General features: G+C 36.7%; 1 protein-coding gene across 2 annotated transcripts in view; it reads left to right on the top strand.

The window, feature by feature from the left end:
- LOC143034379 (sphingosine kinase 1-like) overlaps positions 1-13,452 on the top strand; it is a 62,365-nt gene extending 48,913 nt beyond the window's left edge. For both annotated transcript variants that reach the window (XM_076200343.1, XM_076200342.1), the window contains exons 7-9: positions 120-212; positions 5,386-5,525; positions 6,202-13,452. In XM_076200343.1, the coding sequence (XP_076056458.1) occupies positions 120-212; positions 5,386-5,525; positions 6,202-6,384 (416 nt within the window). In that variant the 3' untranslated portion in view covers positions 6,385-13,452. The remainder of the gene's footprint in view (positions 1-119; positions 213-5,385; positions 5,526-6,201) is intronic.
- The last annotated feature ends 8,182 nt before the right edge of the window (positions 13,453-21,634 follow it).

The following is a 21,634-nucleotide window of genomic DNA, read 5'->3' as shown; positions in this document are numbered from 1 at the left end:
ATACATCTAATATGAATTTTGTTATTTGCCACATTACCCTTTCCAATCTGTCATTGTCTCTAATGAAATTTGGGACCACATAGAAACAGCATATTTTTTATATTAATTTTTTCTTTCAGGTGATACCTCGGAGGAAACTCAACACATAAAGAGACCTAACCAATGTCCTCCCATTAATGAAGATGTGCCTGATGACTGGATCATTGTAGAAGGTTGGTACCATAACTATCACCATCTGTGAAAGTAATCATTAGAGTACAGGTTAAGGATCAAATACCTTTGACCCATTGGACCAGAGACTTCTTGGTTCTGAGGACCAAACCAACTGCTATGTAGTCAAAGGTATTTGGTGTGAAGAACTCAAAACTGTAGTTGATTGATTGATGGTGATGGCAACATATAGTTTTATGGAGTTACATACATACATATACCAAGGCTTTTTCCCCCTTACAAGGGAGGTAGCCAAAAAGGAAAAGGCATAAAATCATTCCCACCCATTCCATCCCTGAATACACTCCACACCCCTCCACCCTCCCTCTCATCTTAGCACCTCCTGGATGACGGGTCATCCCTGCACCTTGTCCACTGCCCTGGGTCAGAAGCAGTGTTGCAAGACACAGCACATCCACAGCAAGGCCGCTTCATTAAATCGGCGACCCCCCCTCTCCGTCCCCCCATGCATAAAGGAGAAGACGGGGAGAAATCCCTTCGGGCTGCATCAAAATTTGCTCACACATACTTCCTCACCCCCCATCCCCCCCGCCCATTCCACCTCATGCATCACAACATCATCCATATACAACCATTCTCCATTCACCTCTGTCTTCTGTCCTCTCCCATCCTTCCTCAACAGACATTCCCCTCTTCCCCAAAGCCCCCTTCACCCCATCCATCCACCTCATACTAGGACGTCCCTTCATGTTCACTCACTCCACATCTGCCTTCCATACCTCTTTTACTAGTCTTTCTTCACTCATTCTTTACATGTGTCCAAACCATCCTAATACTCTTTCATCAAACCTATCTCCCAACCCCCTTTCCACCCCTGTTCTCCTCCTCACCTCCTCATTTCTCACTCTATCCAGCCTAGTAACCCCCATCATACTTCTCAGACACCTCATCTCAAACACATTCAAACTCCTTCTCTCTTCCTCTCTCATGTTCCATGTTTCTGCCCCATACAGTGGTGTTGGCACAATCACTCCTTCATACAGTCTCCTCTTAGCATCCATTCCCAAATGTCTATTCCTCATTACACTTTTTAATCCACCAAGGCATTTACTCGCTTCTCTCAATCTACATTCTACCTCCACCTTCACTCCACCTTTCCCTGCCACATTTGCACCCAAGTATCTAAAACTATCCACTTCCTCCAGTCGCTCTCCCTTAATGCTCACTTCCAGACTACTGCCACTTTCATCCCTAGTACATCTCATCACCTTACTTTTACCCACATTTATCTTCAGTTTCTATCACACTCTCCCAAACTCTGTCACCTACTTCCTCAATCCCTCCTCCGATCCTGCCACAAGCATAGTGTCGTCCGCAAACAACAGCTGGCTGACCTCCCACTTTTCTCCATTACCTCTCGCACTACCCCATCCATGTATAAGTTGAACAGCCAGGGCGACATAACGCATCCTTGACGAAGTCCCACCTTTACCTCAAACCACTCACTCTCTCCATTTCTAATTCTGACACAAGCTCTACTACTCTCATAAAAACTCTTGACAGCTCCTAGAAGCTTTCCTCCTATCCCGTATATCCGCAAAACCTCCCACAGTGTCTTTCTGTCTACCCTGTCGTAAGCCTTTTCCAGGTCCATAAAGGCCAAAAAAACATCCTTCCCCTTTCCTATAGCTTTCTCACATATCTGTCTTACCACAAAAATCTGATCACACAACCTCTACCCGTCCTAAATCCACACTGTTCCTCACCAATTACTCCTACAGACCTAAACCATACAACAGACATCTCCCTCAAAGATTCCCATTTCCAGGCCCTTCAGGGATGCCATCTATGGCAAACATATAGGTTAATGCAAAGTTGACCACTTAGAAAAAAGAAACTAATGAAGCAGCACTTTCATATATTACATCTTCAGTGCACTGAAGATGTAATATACAAAAGTACTCTGCTTCATTAGTTTCTTTTATCTAAGTGGTCTACTTTGCATAAGTGAACACACGTACCCGTGTTCTTATTAGCATATAGGTTAATGTTCCATGAGGGGGTTGGATTACCATTGGCTCTTAAGGAGTATTTCTGCCCTTTGGATTGTCTTGGATTTTGTCCATTTAAGTGCTCAATATATCCTCTTCACTGGTAGGAAATCAATTTGGGAGTGCAGTAGCTAACAACCCAGCTATGTGGCAGGTAGTACTCAGTTAAAAGATTCAGTGCCTTTTCCATTTTCACTAAGACATCATTTCTTGTATGCATTGTTACTCAAGCTGATTGTGTTGTGGATGAATTGGAAGCATTTTCAGGGTTCTCCAACAGTGAACACTTAAGTTGTTCATACCATTCAGATGACCACCTGTAGCATTGCTTTTTCTTTTTATGTGATATGGATTAACGTCACAAACTCCACCCCTATCGGAAGGCTAGGATGGTGCCCCTCACAGAGGACTTTGTAGTGTATAATTTAATTAAACATTCCCTTGATGCAGCTTGGCCAATGGCAGGGTTCAAACCACCATCCCCTCAACCTTCACCACAAGCGATAATGCCCTAATACGCTCAGCCAGCGAGCTTCCTATTGTTTTTATAAGTTCTTTTAATATTTTTTTCTTTAATTAATTTTAATAGTTTTTATTGTTCTCTTAACTGAATCATCTTCAGCTGCAGTATTACAGGGGTGTTTAGGAGCCATGCTGATCACAGACTGGAAGTTACTATTCAGTATTTATCTTTGTGCTTTGGAATCACCATACACAGTTGTACCCACTTTCAACTTTGTATGGCCTTCTCTGTTCTTCAGTTTTTCCATTAACCTCTTCAATATGAGTTGAATTCTTGCACACAACCTAGGCTGCCTTATGTATGAGGATTCAATGAGGCATTACAATACTTGTGTTATATAAAGTTACAGCTGTATAACTTGTTCTCTTTTACCCTGAATGTTAATAAACACAGAAAATGTGATTAAGCCTGTTCACAGAATTCAGGAGTCACTAAGCTCTATGTGGAGGGAGTGAACATGAGGGGATGTCCTAGGATGAGATGGATGGATGGGGTGAAGGGGGCTTTGGGGAGGAGGGGAATGTCAGTTGAGGAAGGACGGGAGAGGACAGAAGACAGGGATGAATGGAGAATGGTTGTATATGGAAAATGTTGTGATGCATGAGGTGGATTGGACGGGGGAATGGGGGTGAGGTAGTGTGTGTGAGCAAAAATTTTTGACGCAGCCCGAAGGGATTTCTCCCTGTCCTCTCCTTTACATGGGGGGACGGAGAGGGGGGGTCACCGATTTAGTGAAGCGGCCTTGCTGTGGATGTGCTGTGTCCTGCGACACTGCTTCTGACCCAGGGCAGTGGACAGGGTGCAGGGATGACCCGTCATCTAGGAGGTGCTAAGATGGGAGGGAGGGTGGAGGGGTGTGGAGTGTTTTCGGGGATGAAATGGGTGGGAATGTTTTTGTGCCTTGTCCTTTTTGGCTACCCCCCTGGTAAGGGGGAAAAAGCCTTGGTATATGTATGTATATATGTATGTACTAAGCTCTAACTACAAAATTAATATAATCAAGATGTTGATGCTGGCATCCTCATATACATACTTGTGCCTTATGATGCCAATGTCAGCATCATTGTATGGAAGGGGTTAATGATTCAGTAGAACAGATTTGTTATATATATATATATATATATATATATATATATATATATATATATATATATTTATATATATGTATATATATATACATGTATATGTATATACATATGTATATATATGTATATGTGTATATATATATATATTTATATATATGTATATATATATATTTATATATATGTATATATATATGTATATATATATGTATATATGTGTATATATATATGTGTATATATATATATATGTATATACATACTTACATACATATACCAAGGCTTTTTCCCCCTTCCAAGGGAGGTAGCCAAAAAGGGAAAGGCATAAAAACACTCCCACCCATTTCATCCCTAAATACACTCCACACCCCTCCCACCCTCCCTCTCATCTGAGCACCTCCTGGATGACGGGTCATCCCTGCACCCTGCCCACCGCCCTGGGTCAGAAGCAGTGTCGCAAGATATAAGAAATATTGATTACACTTGTGTCAAAAATCCTGTCTTCCTCTTTTCTTATTTTTGTATACATACATATACCAAGGCTTATTTTTGTATAATTATTGTTATTTACCTATTCTATCTATAAAGTTTTTTCCCCCAGATACAAGGGAAGTAGCCAGGTCAATAGGTAAACACCTACTCCCACCCATTTCACTCCCACCCATTACACTCCCACCCATATCCACCACCCTTTCTTCCCTCTCATCTTAGCTCCATATGGATATTGGGTCATTCCTGTATCCCACCCATTGCCCTAGGTCAGAAGCAACACAAGACGCAGCACATCCACAACAAGGCTACTTCACTTAATCAGCAAGCCCCCTTCTCTGTCATAATCATTCCTGAATATCATATACGCTTCTGTCAATCTAATGGCTCCTTTTATTTGCCACCTTTCTTATCCTTTCTTTCTATTTTTTGTGGAAATCTCTTAGTCAAACCCATCTTTTTTTCCCAATTTTCTTAATTCTAGTTTTGGTACATAATTTTTACACCAAAGTTGTATATATCTATAGAAATGTCCCATTTATACCATATATCTTTTGGCTTGGAATACTACCCAGTCTGATTCCTCCCAAAATTTTCTGTTCTATAAAATTTGTTTCTCTAAAGTTGTATCTTTCTCACCTACAGTGAAATGGAACTCCAGTACCATATGATCACTCTTCCTTATAGATAATTGATCAATCAAAGAATCTATAACATCTGGGTCTTTTGGCATCAGTAAATCAAATCTGGCTATTTTGTCATCAGTAAATCCAATTTAGTTGTTTCACTCCCCTCTCATCCTTGGTTCTGTAATCTATTGTGTTATTACATTGAACATTGCTATATTTAGTAGCATATTACCCCATGAAGTTGTATTTCTATACATCCTCCCAATCCATCTCCCTATAGTTGAAATCATCCATCTGGACCACATTGTCACTTCTCGCAACTGTTTTCTCCAACTGTGATCCCATGGGTACCACCTTCAGTACCATGTGGACCATGATTTACTTGTAAGTGAAAGTATAATGTGTCTCAGACCTTAATTTTGTCTTTTTATCCTCATTTTCAGATGAGTTTATTATGATATATGCCACATATCAGAGTTACATTAGCAGTGATTGCTTCTTTGCTCCAAAAGCCCAGCTCAGTGATGGTGTTATATGGCTATTGATGATCAGAAGCACCATTGGAAAAGCAGGTCTACTACAAGTAAGTGATACTTATTGAATAGGTTTACTTTAGATTGACTAGTTGAAATGATATATTGCTTTTCTGTTTTGGGGTCACAGAAACTAAAGTACTGTTCAGAATGAACAATTTCCCTTTGTTTTGTTGAAATTTGAATGATGGGTAGCTAAAAATTTTGTATATTCCGACAAGGTTGTAACACATAAAAATCAGTTAAGGTATTTATTTGGTAGTGATATGCAAGACCTTATGGTATTCCATCTCTATATTCTTAATTCAAAATAACATTAACCTCTGAACATAGAACTTACCTGGCAATAGACATCAAATGTCCAAGATGCAACCACCACACAGAAAATAGTACATGTTATCTTATACTGTCCTCCACTCACTCAGTATCTTTAGAAAGTGACTTATGGGCTGAACTGGTGACTATAGCTAGTTTCCTGGGGGCCACAAGCCTTCTGCAGAAGAGAACTAAGGGAATATATAATTGATTTCTTGAAAGCATCAGGGAGGGAATGGGTGGATGGGAGTGGAGTATATGGAGATGGAATGGGTGGAAATGGATTTTATGTCTTTGTTTTTTGGCTACCTCCCTTGTAAGGGGGAAAAGGTCTTTGGTGTGTATATATATGTATTTTATAAATTTTCACAAAGTTGTCATTGTAATAAATGAATAATTTATTTCTTACAGTTTTTACTGAAGATGTCTGATGGTTCTCATGTTGATATTCCTGGGGTAGAGATGATTCCTGTCACAGCACTGCGTCTTGAGCCTATATCTGAAGGTATCTTGATGGTGGATGGTGAAGAGGTTCCTTGCAGTACAATTCAGGGTGAAGTACTTCCCCAGGCTGCTACTGTCATGGCACAATAATACCCACAGGATAACAAGTCAATGTAAATGATAAATTGAAGGTCATTGTTGGAATGAATGTTTTAAGTGTTTTTAAAAGAACTGTACTGAAGATAACTGCCAAGTTACGTGTTCTATATAAGGGGAATGTTTGGCATTGGATTTTAAAAGGGATATTGATAAATCCTTTTATGATTTTTATGTGTAATCATTTAATATTCTTTGGTTTCTGGGTTTTTCTTATGTTGAACTATCTTGGCAAGTGATAGTTCAAGTGCTGAATAAAGGAAATAAGAAATTGTTTGTATATTGAAATAAAATGGATTATATTTTAGTATTGCAGTATATACAAATACAAATGTAAAGGATAGAGAATATGTAGATACTTATTTTTCATTGTTATGCAGTTGTAATGAATTTTATATATACAGATTCAATTGGCCCTCCTTATTTGCAAGGGTTTAAAGATATCCCCATCAAAGATGAGATTTTATAAAGTATTGGTGTCACCCCTCCTATAGCCATAATCATACAGATAATCCTGTTCTGTTGTTACATAATGGCATACCAACACAATTGTATACACTAAACTATATTTTGTTACTTAATTCCTTCCCCTTATCTTAAGAAAAATCATTCATATATATATATATATATATATATATATATATATATATATATATATATATATATATATATATATATATATACATACATACCAGAGGCCTTCTCTCCACACAAAGGGGGTGATTGAGTCAAAACACATACATTCGTACATACATGTATATTAGGGCTTTTTCCACTTTATATGGGGGATGGCTAGCCAAAATACGCACCCATCTTTCACCCATCCAATACCCATTTGTTTTCCCATGTACCTTAGCTCCTTGTGGATGAAAAGCCATCCTTGACCCCTGCATACTGTTCAGGTTAGAAGCAATGCAGCAAGACAGTATTTTTATAGCAGGGCCTGACAGCTTATCATGAGTGACATTGGAGATGAAAAACTCTCTAATTTTCCCTTCCTGACTTTTTCCCAAAGTTGTAACCAGCAATTTTATGCTCCAACAGTGACCCTAAATAGTGTAGCTCCCTTATCCAATCATTTGACAAATATTTCCATATGGTGCCTTTAGAAGGCTAAAATTCTGAGTGTCAGTTGTTGCGTGCTTTTGCGTGCGTGTTTTTGTGTACATCCTAAATGCATATCTTTAGAACCCTTGGCATGAATTTAATCATTATTCCTAATTTAGTTATGACAACAACTTGGAATTGGCCTGGCTGCTGATTCCAATTGTCTCAAATGCACTATACACCTTATCATACAGTACCACATTATCACTATACGTAGAGAATGACTTAAAATTTCTTTTTGATTGACTTGTATGGCAATCTGGTGGCCATTACCAATTACCTGAGAGCTTTGATTCTCATACCAATGGACTGAGTGATTAATTGATATATTTGATATTTGCCATGGCATTTGTAAATCAGTGAATTAGATTATTGTGAATTTGCATATAAGGAGGGCTGGTTGTATTGTTTATGCAGATGTACAGATTAAGAAATTAGAGTTCAGTGAGATGTAAAACGATTTTAAAGCAATCAAATTGGGATATGGTGTATATAAATGTATGGGATCAGAATTTTTATGAATTTTAATTAATTTGTAAATATTTTGGAGATGAAATTTGAGCTGAAGGTGAGGTGTGTAATCACTTAAAAGGTCAAGGTTAAGAAAGTTTTGTAAGCCTTTTTAGCAAAGTTAAGTAAAGAGATGAGGTATTATGTGAAAGGCCTCAACAGTGATCTAAATATTGTTAATACACTTTGTGATGTACCCTTAAATGATAATTTAACCCTTTGACATCTATATTAGTTTTCCTTAGCTGAAGAACATTACACCTGGCATCAGCCAAAGTAAACATACATACCAAAGATCCTTTTCCTCATGTTAAGGGATGGCTGAGTCATAACACACATCCATTACACACACATTAAAACCCATTTAATGTTTCCTCCTGACACATCATGGATGAAGAGTTGTTATTGTTCCCCACCTTGCTGTTCTAGTTTGAGGCAGCACTTCCACAGTAAGGCCAGACAGATGAAACTTTAACTTCCATTCCTTCATAATATGGAGACCCCTCCTCCCCATAATCATCCACAAAAATATTCTAGAGAGTAGATGAGAAGATCCCTTTTGGTTGTATAATCCTTTCATCCATTCACAGTCTTTCTCTATTCACCTCACACATTTGCACTGTCATTATTCAGATAAAGATAGATATAAGATTGAATATAAATGTCAAAGTGTTAATTGAGTTAGGTGTATTTAACATCTAATTGTTTTCCCTTAAATTAATAAAATCACCTAATGACACTAAGAATAGGAGTTAAATATAGATTCTAAAGGGTTAACAGTAACTAACTTTTTAACATACATATCTGTTTTTATTAATATAGTTATTACCATTCCATATTGTAGGAATAATTTAGATATTCCTGTACACACACACACACATATATATATATATATATACATATATATATATGTATGTATGCATGTGTATGTATGTAGATGAAAGTCTCTCCTTAGTTGGACCCGTTGTTAGTCAGAATGCTCCAATTTTCCGAATGAAAAATGAGTAATAGAAAAATAAAATAAAAAATATAGTAATAGTGGTGGACTAAGGTGAGTTTCTAACATACAAAATTACCCAAAAGTTTCTAGTTTCCAGAACCATACAAAATCTGGGGAACAATTTCTAGCATTGTATCTTCTGAAATGGCTTTCAGAAAATTCTGTGGTCTTCAACTTTAGGAGATCATTTCCAAAGTAAATCTGTTTTTGTCCTTTAGGAGATCATTTCCAAAGTAAATCTGTTTTTGCCCTGCATCCCCTCACTTGAATATAGCTGTACAAAGTACACAGGTCATATGTCAGCAAGATCCTCAAGACTTACTACCTAGATCTTATTGCCTGCCTCCGTATTCTTCAGTGTTTTGTTTTTGTCATATTAGTTTTGAAATGCTACTATGGTTGTAAAACTTGCAATGATTTCTGGGAATTTGTTCCATTAGTTTATGAGTAGAAGATGGTTTTGTTTTCTTTCACCTTGGTTTGTGTATCTATTTGGCATGGCCTTTCCTTTTTGTGTTTATTTGGAAGAGTAAGTGTTTGTCCAAATTTTCCTTATTACTCATGTTATGTCCACACTTTCTCTTCTGTCTTCAGATTTAGGTAGACCCAGTTGCATTATCCATTCTTCATAGAAGGTCTGTAGCTGTGAGTATTGTATGAGTTTTGTGGACTAATTCTAATTTGAATGATTCTTGTGGACTTTTTCTTATTTGTAGATTTTTACTCTTCTTTGAGTGTTCCACACTTATGCTGCAGACTCCAGGAGGGGACAAATGTATGTCCTGTAAATTGTGGCCAAAACTTCCTTGGCCCAGTGCCTGAGTGTTTGCTTGACTAAGCCTAACATGCTGTTTGTTTTAGATAGTATGTTACTGATGTGGTCCATAGATTTTAGGTTGTCTATAAACAGTTTACCCAGCCCCTTTTCTGATGTTACCTTTTTGATATTGGTATTTTCCATTTTGTAAGTGTGATATTGTGGTGACCATTGTGCACCACTATGTATTTAGGGTCGTTAAATTGTATGAGCCAAATTTTGGACCATTCCATCATTTTATTGATTTCCTGTTGAATTATATTTCTTTCCACAATGGTGGGAGACTCGGGACTCGGCTGGTTACTTTAGATAAAATTTCATTCACTTTCACACTGGACTCTCAAGAAAATTTGTATCCAGTTCAAGATGTTTCCCTTTACACCAATTTGATGGAAATAATAGATGAGTCTTTAGCAAGGTACAATGTTGAATGATTTTTCAGAATCAAAATATATGATGTCAAATGGATGATAAATTTATTAAGCATGATCTTGATTATCTGAAGCCATGTTGATATCACAATATATTTTTCTTCATACTTCTTGATTAATTTATCTTATTTCTTCTAGTATTTTGGATAATAGGTAGAATGTAGATTGAGAGAAGCGAGTAAATGCCTTGGTGGATTAAAAAGTGTAATGAGGAATAGACATTTGGGAATGGATGCTAAGAGGAGACTGTATGAAGGAGTGATTGTGCCAGCAGCACTGTATAGGGTAGAAACATGGAACATAAGAGAGGAAGAGAGAAGGAGTTTGAATGTATTTGAGATGAGGTGTCTGAGATGTATGATAGGGGTTACTAGGCTAGATAGAGTGAGAAATGAGGAGGTGAGGAATGAGAACAGGGGTGGAAAGGGAGTTGGGAGATGGGGTTGATGAAAGAGTATTAGGGTGGTTTGGACACATGGAAAGAATGAATGAAGAAAGACTAGTAAAAGAGTTATGGAAGGCATATGTGGAGGGAGTGAACATGAGGGGACATCCCAGGATGAGGTGGATGGATGGGGTGAAAGGGGCTTTGGGGAAGAGGGGAATGTCTGTTGAGGAAGAACGGGAGAGGACAGAAGACAGGGGTGAATGGAAAATGGTTGTATATGGATGATGTTGAGATGCATGAGGTGGAATAGGTGGGAGGATGGGGGGCGTGGTAGTATATGTGAGTAAAATTTGATGCAGCCTGAAGGGATTTCTCCCTGTCTTCTCCTTTTCTACATGGGGGGACGGAGAGGGGGGGTTGCCGATTTAATGAAGCGGCCTTGCTGTGGATGTGATGTGCCTTACGACACTGCCTCCTGACCCAGGGCAGTGGACAAGGTGCAGGGATGACCCGTCATCCAGGTGGTGCTAAGATAAGAGGGAGGGTGGAGGGGAGTGGAGTGTATTTAGGGATGAAATGGGTGGGAATGATTTTATGCTTTTCTTTTTGGCTACCTCCCTTGTAAGGGGGAAAAAGCCTTGGTATATGTATATATGTATGTATTTTGGATAAGACACTTGTTAGGTTGATAGGCCTATAGTTTTGGGAATGGTGTCTACTTCCTTTTTTGTAAATAGGGGTCATCATGGCCTCTTTTTATAATTTAGGTACTGAGGCTGTTTGTATGGATTTAATTTCAGTGTTAGGAAAATACAGGTTGTGTCAGAAACATTTGTTATCTGACATTTTGATTATAAGTCTTCTTCAGAGTGAATGGATCACCTGGGTCAGACCACTCACATTAGCAAGATTGGTTTATGTGGGAGAGGAAAAAAAGTATAGGAAAATTAAATGATAGTTGTGTATAAAAGGTGGGCTATGGCCAGTGAGTTTAGGTATATTTTGTTGAGTTTTATTTCACAGTTTAGGAAGCATGTAACAGGAGGTAGGAGGATCAGGACTAATGAAACCAATTAAAGAGGAGAAAAGGGTCAAAGATGTAGTTGTAGACAAAGGCAAAAAGACAGAAAAAATATTATGATAAAAAAAAAAAGAGAAAAATCAAACAAGAATATGCAGTCCGAAAGAAAGTTAGAAATGAAGTGGATTTTAGTGGAAGACAAAGCATGTGTGTATGTGAAATGGCAAATGAACTTCAATATCTCTAAGTGTAGCATGTTAAACGTAGGGCTACACAACCCTGAAAATAGATACAACTTGATAACACGTTTTTAGAAAATTTTGAGTGCGAGAGGGACTTGGGAGTTCTGGTGAGTCCGGACCTTAAAACTAGGAAGCAGTGCATTAGCACCAGAAATAAAGCTAACAGAGCATTAGGCTTCATTGCTAGGACGGTAACGAATAGAAGTGCAGAGGTAATTATTAAACTCTATCTAGCGATAGTTAGACCCATCCTTGACTATGCGGTACAGTTTTGGTCTCCGTCCTACAGAATGGACATAAATTCACTAGAATCAGTACAGAGAAGAATGACCAAAATGATACAAGGACTCAGAAATTTGCCTTACGAAGAGAGGCTTAGGCACCTAAACTTACACTCTCTGGAAAGACGCAGAGTGCGGGGTGATCTAATAGAAGTGTTCAAGTGGATCAAAGGCTATAACAAGGGTGATGCAAACAAGGTCATAATAAAACAACAGGGCAGGACTCACAGTAATGGGTATAAACTGGACAAATTTAGATTTAAGAAGGAAATAGGCAAGAATTGGTTTACTAATAGGGTGGTCGATGAATGGAATAAACTTAGTAACCATGTAGTAAGCGCTGAAACTATCAGTTGTTTTAAGAAACGATTAGAGAACTTTATGGATGGGGATGACAGGTGGTGATGGATACGGAGCTGCCTAGTGTAGGCTTTATGGTCTTTTGCAGTCTCCTTTATTCTTATGTTCTTATGTATATAAACCAACAAGAGTGGAGAAAATTATCACAGACATAGTTGTAGAGAAAGGCACAAAGATGAAAAAATAATAATGATGAGAAGAAAACTGAAATGAGAAGATGCAGTCTGAAAGTTAAAAATGAAGTACATTTTAGTGGAAGAAAGAGCATGGGTGTATGTTTCTTTTTTTATGCATTATTCATTTAAAGTGTGTGTATATTTCCTATGAGAAGTGAGTTGCTTTTAATTCAGGTATGTAACAGTGAATATCATATGAGGCACTATTCACGTGGTAATACATGATTTCTCTTTTATTCCACTCAAAGGTTTTATGTGTCAAATTAGGTGTTCATGTCTGCCGTGGAATCTTTCTAGATGTCTAGAATGTACTTTATTTTTGTGTTGGTTGAATGGATGGATGTTGGCAGCTTGTAGTGAAATATTGGCAAAATTACAAGGCAATGCAATGCCATTAATCAAAATGGCAATGTTTGTAAACACTGGCAGGCTGGAATGCAGGAGCCTTCTGATGATGAATAGTTAATCATCCATCCAAACATTGTTTTAATTATCTGTTTCCATTGAGTAAACTTTAGAGTTCATTGTACAGAACACCTACAGCAATCATAAAATTGTGGAATATGGAGTACCTTTCTGTATAATAGAAATTATATCCATTGGTCAGGAAATTTTTACTTAGAAGTTTTCTGCACCAATTGTTCTTACTACTGGAGAACTTTCTGTGTGTGTGTGCATATATATATATATATATATATATATATATATATATATATATATATATATATATATACATGCATATGTGCATACATATTCTTTTCTTTTCTAATTCTTCTTTCAGAAGCACAAGTATGGCTGTGATGCCTGATGCAATATTAGCTTCAGGTTAGGCAAGTAAGTTTGTACTAGCCAAACTTTGCTTGAATATGATAAGTCAAGATTGTCTTTAAAAGCTAACAGATCCATTTTAAATCAAATATATTTCTGAATGTTACCATCTGTGAAACTCAAATTTCAATTAGATACCAATTTATTGCAGGTAGAATAAGAAATTATATTGAAAAGTAGACATTCCATTGTATGGTGTTGTGTGGTTTGACAGTTTGCCATATCTTGTCAGTTTTCAACAATAGTCATATGCATATGTGGATTAATTGTAGAAATCAGAAATAATAGGACACATTTGGCTGTGGGATGGGTTTTCCTCATCTATGTAGAATTATGTGGTGTTAGCCGGAAAATGCACAAATCATAAAATGTAGAAAAAGTTTGTCCCTGACCTAAATCAATTCACCTGTCAGTAGTCAGAATAAATACATGAATCATAAAATGAAAAAATAAAATAAAATAAAAATAAATTTACAATAATTTTTCTAAGTTGGCTTCATTTCCCATGCCCCAGCAAAGGATGCTATGCCTAGCCACTTTAGAGTGGGTAGTGGTGATATTGTAGAAATATTTTGATATGAGGAAATTTTGAAATTTAAAGTCATGTGTACTGCCACAGGGAATATGAATGACATCACCAGTTCATGCATGTTGTAGGAGGCAACTAAATAAAGATAAAGTGAGGGGGCTGTGAAGAATGGAGGCAAAACAGTCACAGAAAGGCTTCAACAGATGTGTCAATCAAGGGAGGCTATGAGGATGTGGTGAGACACCAGTTGGGTTTCCTTCAGCCTACTTTTGGGTCCCACAAAAAGATCTTTCCTTCCTCGTTGGCAGGAGACAACTGGACTCCTGACTTCTCCAGACATCAGCTCAATAGAAAAATCCCTCTTACAGCAAGCAAGACCTACATTGGCACGACTGTGTTCAGGCCACCATCCAACATTTAAAACTGTATCAACACGGAATCAAATTGCCCCAGATGCCATCAACACAGAGAAGATGTGGGCCACTCAGTAACCTGAGAACCATGGGTTTCCTGCAAGAGAGACCTGGAGTAACACATTGAGGTTTGATTGTTCCATATGGACTTTTCCATGTTCATTTATGACCTACACACTGTTGGAAGGAAATGTTCATAATTTTCAGGTAGTTCTATGCAAAATTGATTACCATCTTGCTGCTGTCTTTTCTCTCACTGCAGCCTTCCCAATGCACAGTTCATTCTCCATGTTCTTCACAACTAGTATTGAAGCCAGTGATGAGCAATGTATATTTATTTCTTTACCTGACTTACAAATGGAAAGAATAGTTTTCATTGTTAGATCTCTGTGAAGTTACCATATAAATCTAAATTATGTTGATGTATTTATTACATAGCCTAATCACAGTCTAAGGTACTCCATGTGATACACTACTGAGTTTCACATTTCCATCAGTCTCATTTAATCAAGAATCCCACTGTACTGGCTCTCTCCTCTTTGCTTCTCAAACACGCACACATACACAAGTGAAAATACACACAATTGAGATGAAGGAAAGGGAGAAAGATCCCCCCCCTCCCCGATGAAAGAAATAATTGTGACAGAAAGAAATAAGGGACCAAATAATGAAATTTGATGTCAGAAAATCACACAGCCCGGACAGAATTGCAAACTGATTGCTAAAAGAATGTATAGGTGAACTAATGGACAAAATATATAAGATAATAGATTGCTCACTCAAAGAAGGAAAGAGTGGAAAAATGCTAATATCAGGCCAATATATAAAGGGGGAGACAAGGAACACCCAACAAACTATAGACTGGTCTCCCTTACAAGTATAATAGCTAAAATCTGTGATAAAGTCATCAAAAGTAGATGGACTTAACATCTGGAAGAGAATATACTAAATCCAAAATGATTCGGTTTTAGACAGGGAAGATCATGTGCCACAAACTTGGTTTGTTTTTATTCAAGGTTAATAGATATAATGCAAGAAAAGGACAAATGGGCTGACTGTGCTTTCCTGGATTTACAAAAGGCATTTGATAAAGTACCACACAAAAGACTATTAAGAAAACTCAAAACAACATGAGGCGTACAAGGAAAATTACTGAAATGGATGAAAGATTTCTTGCATGGGAGGAAAATGAGAGTGGTACTCGTATAAAAACTTGACCTGGGAAGAAATGATAAGTGGAGTCTCACAGGGTTCAGTATTGGCTCTGATAATGTTTGCTATACATATAAATGACATGGATGAAGGTGTATGCAGATGACACAAAACTATTAAAGAAAGTAAGAACAGAAAAAGACTGTGAATCACTAGAGAGAGACCTGGACAAAGTCTGGGAATGGAGCCAAAAGTGGGAAGTGAACTTCAACATTAAAATATGTATAATGGAGTTTGGAAAAAGTAAAAAAAAGAATATCAGGACAATATAAAATCAGTACAAAGGAAGTAAAGTTAGTTCTGAAAAGGACCTAGGAGTAATTATCACCAAAACATGTCACCAGACAAGCATATAAACAAAATAGAGAAATCTAAAAAGGTGGCTTTTAATTAGATGAAGGAAATGTAAAAAAATATTAGTCACACTGATAAGACCAAGATTGGAGTATGCTGCAACACTATGGACACCCAGTACAAAAAAGAATATAAGGAAATTTGAAATAATACAAAGAGCAATGACAAAGATGGTGCTAAAACTTTCAAAATTGACATACAAACAAAGATTGGCTAAACTGGAACTACCAACCCTGGAACTAAGAAGAGAAAGAGGCGATCTATTGGCCATTTACAGATTGATGAAAGGAATGGAAGTCTTTGACAGAGAAGACTTATTAAAGTGATATAGAAGAAAAACAAGGAGACAAAAAGAAACTCAAAAAGGATAGTTATAGAAGAGATCTGAAAAAAAGACAGTTTTCCACATAGAGTGGTGGATGTCTGGAACAAATTGGATGAAACAATAGTGTGTGCAAACACCATACAAGAATAAACTAGATGTTGCGAGATACAAACTAGATGTTGCAAGATATAAAGATGGGTTACTACGAGCATAGCTTTCCTTCCCGTATAATGCAACTAGGTATATGCACATTACAATAGATGCAGGAAAATGCAAAGGACAAAATTATACAAGTAATCAAAGAAAAACAAATTGGCTAAGATGTACAGTGGATAGAAAAAAGTGTATTGTAGTATGTGGACTAAAGGAAAAACATGGTTTAGTTGAGTACTTGAGAAAAAAAAATGGCAAAAACAATTCTAAAAGAAGTACAAGATGATGACCATGAAGTAGAAAAAGAAATAGAGGAATTATATAGAATGGGACAATATCATAAAGAAATTGACACCTAAAGATAAAACTAAGATCACAAATGGTAGCAGAAGACATACTGGCAAAATCAGGTAAGTTAGTAAAGAGAACATGACAACAATATATGGATAAAAAGAGGAATGATGAGTAAAGGGAAAGAAAGAAGACACTAAGATGAAGCTTAAAAAAACAAAACAGAAAAGAACAGAGACCGAAAGCAAGGAGTTCTATTGGAAAGTCTCAGACATGAGGCTGAGACAATGGTACACCAAGGTAAGCGAAACGAAAGGAAAAAACGGGATGGAGAAGAAAAAAAAGTTGCCTATACTAATATAGACTGATTAATCTCAGGATTGAGTGAACTAAATGATTACCTGTCAGAAGAAAAACCAGACATAATGGGAATTGTGGAGACGAAATTAAGGGGTCCACTACCACCAAATAGTGTTGGACATGGGTTATATAATTATTGGATTAAAAACAGAAATGAGAAACAGGGCGGAGGAATCATGTTTTTGGCCAAGAAAAACTTAAATGTGACGAAGGTAACAGAAGGTAAAAACAGTGTGGAAATGATCATGATAAAAGTTGAAGACAGTGATATGAAAAGTAGAAAGTTTGTGATGATTTGTGTGCCCCCAAATGTGGGCGCTTGGAAAGGGGACGAGCATGCAAAAATGGTAGAAGATGCAAGGCATTTATTAAACGAGATGCTGAAGGATGGAGGTAACCTGGTACTTATGGGATATTTTAACTGTAAGGAAATCTGTTGGAAAGAGATGACAGTGAAAAGCGGAGAGGATCTGTGGAGAAATGTATTATTTGACTATAGAACATGCAATAGCACAATGGGTAAAAGAAAATACCAGATATAGAAGTAATGAAGAACCGTCGGGACTAGATTTGATATTTACAACACCCTGAAATTGTGGATAGAATTGAATACAAGACACCATTTGGAAAGAGTGACGACATACTAATAGGGGTTAAACTAAAGGAGGAAACCTATGTATATAGATAGAAGTTAGAAATACATAAAAGTAACATTGATGTACAACAAAACGGACTTTGGGAAACTTAAGATTTTTTTTTCTTTTTTTTTTCAAAATACATATTGGGAAAACTTTTTTAAAGAAGAGACACAAGTGGAAGAGATACGGATGGGAATTTGTAATAAACGGGTGAATAAATACGTATCAAGACAGAAACAGGAAAAGGTGTACATGAAGTTCTGGTTCAATTGAAGATGTTGCGCTGAACGGCCTACCGGCTCCGGCGCTTGGCCTTCAAGCCAAAAATTCCATAAATCAATCAATAGAAGATGGAGTGAGGCGAAAGTTAGAAGAGATAAAGTTTGGAAAAGATGGAAAAAAGAAAAAAAAAACAGGAAAGTGGCAAATATATATCAACCATAGAAATGAATATGTAAAAGTGCGCAGAGAGGAAAAAAGAAACTACGAAAAAGACGTCATAGAAAAATGTAAAGATCAACCTAAGCTATTCTGTAGATATGTGAATGAAGAACTTAAAAATAAACAGGAAATTGTGAAACTACGCCACGGAAATATAGAATATAAAGAAAACTTAGAAGTGGCTGAAGTCATGGACAACCACTCCAAGTCTGTTTTCACTAGAGAAAAAGTACCGCATTGGGACGAAGGAATTGAAGTACGATCATGCCCCATGAGGGAAATAATAACACAAAAAGAAATAATGGATCAATTAACGAACCTTGATGTCAGGAATTGCAAATTGGATACTAAAATAATGTAAAGAAGAATTAATGGACAAAAGATATAACATAATAAGTTGCTAACTCAAAGAAGGAAAAATACCAAAGGACTGGGGAAATGCCAATATTGTACCAGTATATAAAGGAGGAAACAAAGAAGAACCAACCAATTACAGACCGGTCTCCCTTACAAGCAATGTAACTAAAATTTGTGAGAAAATTATCAAGAATAAATTGATAAAACACCTGAATGAAAACAATATAATAAACCCGAGACAATTTAGATTCAGACAGGGAAGATCATGTGCCACAAACTTAATCTATTTCTACTCAAAACATTAGATATAATACAATGGTGGAGAGTTTGAAGCTGAATTTAATATTGCGGGATTTAAACACTTTCATCAGGATAGAAACCACAAGAAAGGTAGGGGTGTTCTGTTGTACGTTAAAAGCAATGCCCATGCCTGTGTTTTAGAGAAAGTGAAATGGGATGCATATGGTAGCTTGTGGTCAGAATTAATCCAAGGAAATGGACAAAAGATGAATGTAAGTGTAATATATAGGCCAAAAACATTATCAATAGCAGACGACAGACTGTTGTTTCAAGAATTGTCTAGATTCTGCAATTGGGACTTATTGATACTGGATGATTTCAATTTTACTGACATTGAGTGGGTGACCGTATAACAAGGCCATATAGGTAGGCTTGATAGCTTTTATCGGTGACAGTTATTTAGTTCAGCATGATAACCGATGTAGAATTCTATGAAACTATTGCAAATAGCGATCATAACTTAGATTCAAACTGGTAAGAATTTTAGAATATATATTTCTGTTTCTAAAATATCCGATTTCAGTAAAGCTCAGTTCATAGGAGTACGTCAGGAGCTTCAGCTTACAGATTGGGAGGCAAAATTAAACGAAAGACCTGTAGATCAGATGTGGGAAATGTTTCAAAATACGCTTACTAAGATGATTCATACTTACATCCCGTTTAAGGACAGACGCCCCCCAAATCAGGCTCGCCCAAAATGGCTTGAAAAAGAAACTGAAAAAAATATATAGTTAAAAAGAGATAGGCTTATAAGAAATAAAAGTGCTCGGGTGCACCTAATGACTATCAAAGTTATGTAATAATACAGAGATATTTAAAAAAGAAAAAAAAAAAACACGAAAAAGGTAACATGAAATTAATATCGTTGATAAATCCAAAGAGAATCCTTAAGAATTCTATAGTTACATTAGAGATAAAAAGATTATCAGGAATCACATTGGCCCACTATTATCTGCTGATGGTCAACTTGAATAATCAAATGAAGGAGTGTGTGATATTTTAAACAACAATTTTAGCTCAGTATTCGTAAACGAAACCCCTCAAGTGAACTTCAAAATGAAACATGTGAAAAGTCTAGGGTGAACTTACTACAGTAAATATAACAAAAGAAAAAATTAAAAGGTGTATAGAGAAACTCCACCAGGGCCTGACAGTTGGCATCCAGGAATCTTAAGGGAAATGAAAAATGAAATTGTTGTTCCATTGGAAATTATTTTCAAGAAATCTATCATATCCGGAGATGTCCCAAGAGAATGAAAGCTAGCTAACGTTGCTCTCATATTCAAAAAAGGTGAAAAAAATATATATAAATAAAAAAGAACTACAGGCCTATAAGTTTTACTTCAATCGTAGAATTGAGGGAAACTATCATCAGAGATGCTATCGAACATAATTTAGAAAGTAACTGTTTGATAAATGATAGCCAGCATGGATTCAGACGGAAACGTTCTTGCGTGACTAACTCGAATTCTACAACACAGTCATCTCGAATTATGACAAAAGAAACAATATAGATTTAATATATCTAGACTTTACAAAATATTGTGATACCGTCCTCCACGAAAGACTACTTACTAAATTAGCTTCACACGGAGTAAGTGGTAGCCTATTAAGTTGGACTAGTAATTGGTTGAATGATCAAAAACAGAGTTGTTTTAAATGGCAAAACTTTTAGATGGAAAAATGTTACGAGTGGAGTTCCTCAGGGTTCCGTTCTTGGGCCACTTCTATTCATAGTATATATAAATGATATAGACCACGGACTAAAATTTATTGTCTCCAAATTTGCTGATGATACAAAACTGTGCGGAATGGCAAATGATCACTTAAACCAATTAGATATTCAAGAAGATTTAGATAAGCTACAGCAATGGTCTGAAAAGTGGCTAATGAAATCTAACACAAGTAAATGCAAGGTTATGCACATAGGTAGAAATACAGTAACAATAAGTACGATCGATCACAAGTTATTTGGAAAGTCATTAACAAAAGTGAATAGTGAAAAGGATCTCGGTGTAATTATCTGTTATGACCTCAGATCATTCAAGCAGTGCATTTCCGCTTTAGAAAAGACAAGTAAGATTCTAGGAATGATTACGCGATCGTTTGACTTCAAAAGTCCATCTCTCATTAACAAGCTATATAAATCGTTGGTTCGTCCACATTTGGAATATGCTGTTTCTGCATGGTCACCGAATCTCATTAAAGACATTGACAGATTGGAAAAAGTACAACGGCGAGCCACAAAACTGATTCCAAATATGAAAAAAATCATATAAAAATCGACTAAAACATATGAATCTGTTTTCCCTACAAAAGCGTAGACTCTGAGGTGACTTGATACAGGTTTTTAAGATTCTAAAGGGAATTTACAGTATCAATAGTGACAAAATTTTCACACTGAATGAGAATCCGACAAGAAATAATGGTCTCAGACTGTCAGGAAATAGATTAAATTTGGAAGTGGGTAGAAACAACTTGGCCAACCGTGTAGTTAATGAATGGAATAAACTTCCTGCAGAGGCAGTGCAATGTAGTTCAGTTCGAAGTTTTAAGATTTGTTTGGATAAACACCTAAGCAAGATGCTGTAATGCCTGCCATTTATTTTATATTATTTGTTTATTTGTTTGTTATTATTTGTCTGTATTATTATTTGCTTGGTTTTCATATATTACTAGTTATTTGTCAGTTTATTATTATTTACTATTT

Source organism: Oratosquilla oratoria, chromosome 17, assembly GCF_046742065.1.
Source record: "Oratosquilla oratoria isolate Oo_2021 chromosome 17, ASM4674206v1, whole genome shotgun sequence".
NCBI classification, from domain to species: Eukaryota; Metazoa; Arthropoda; class Malacostraca; order Stomatopoda; family Squillidae; genus Oratosquilla; species Oratosquilla oratoria.
The sequence above is the reverse complement of the archived record's forward strand: the minus strand, read 5'-3'. Positions and strand labels throughout refer to the sequence as shown.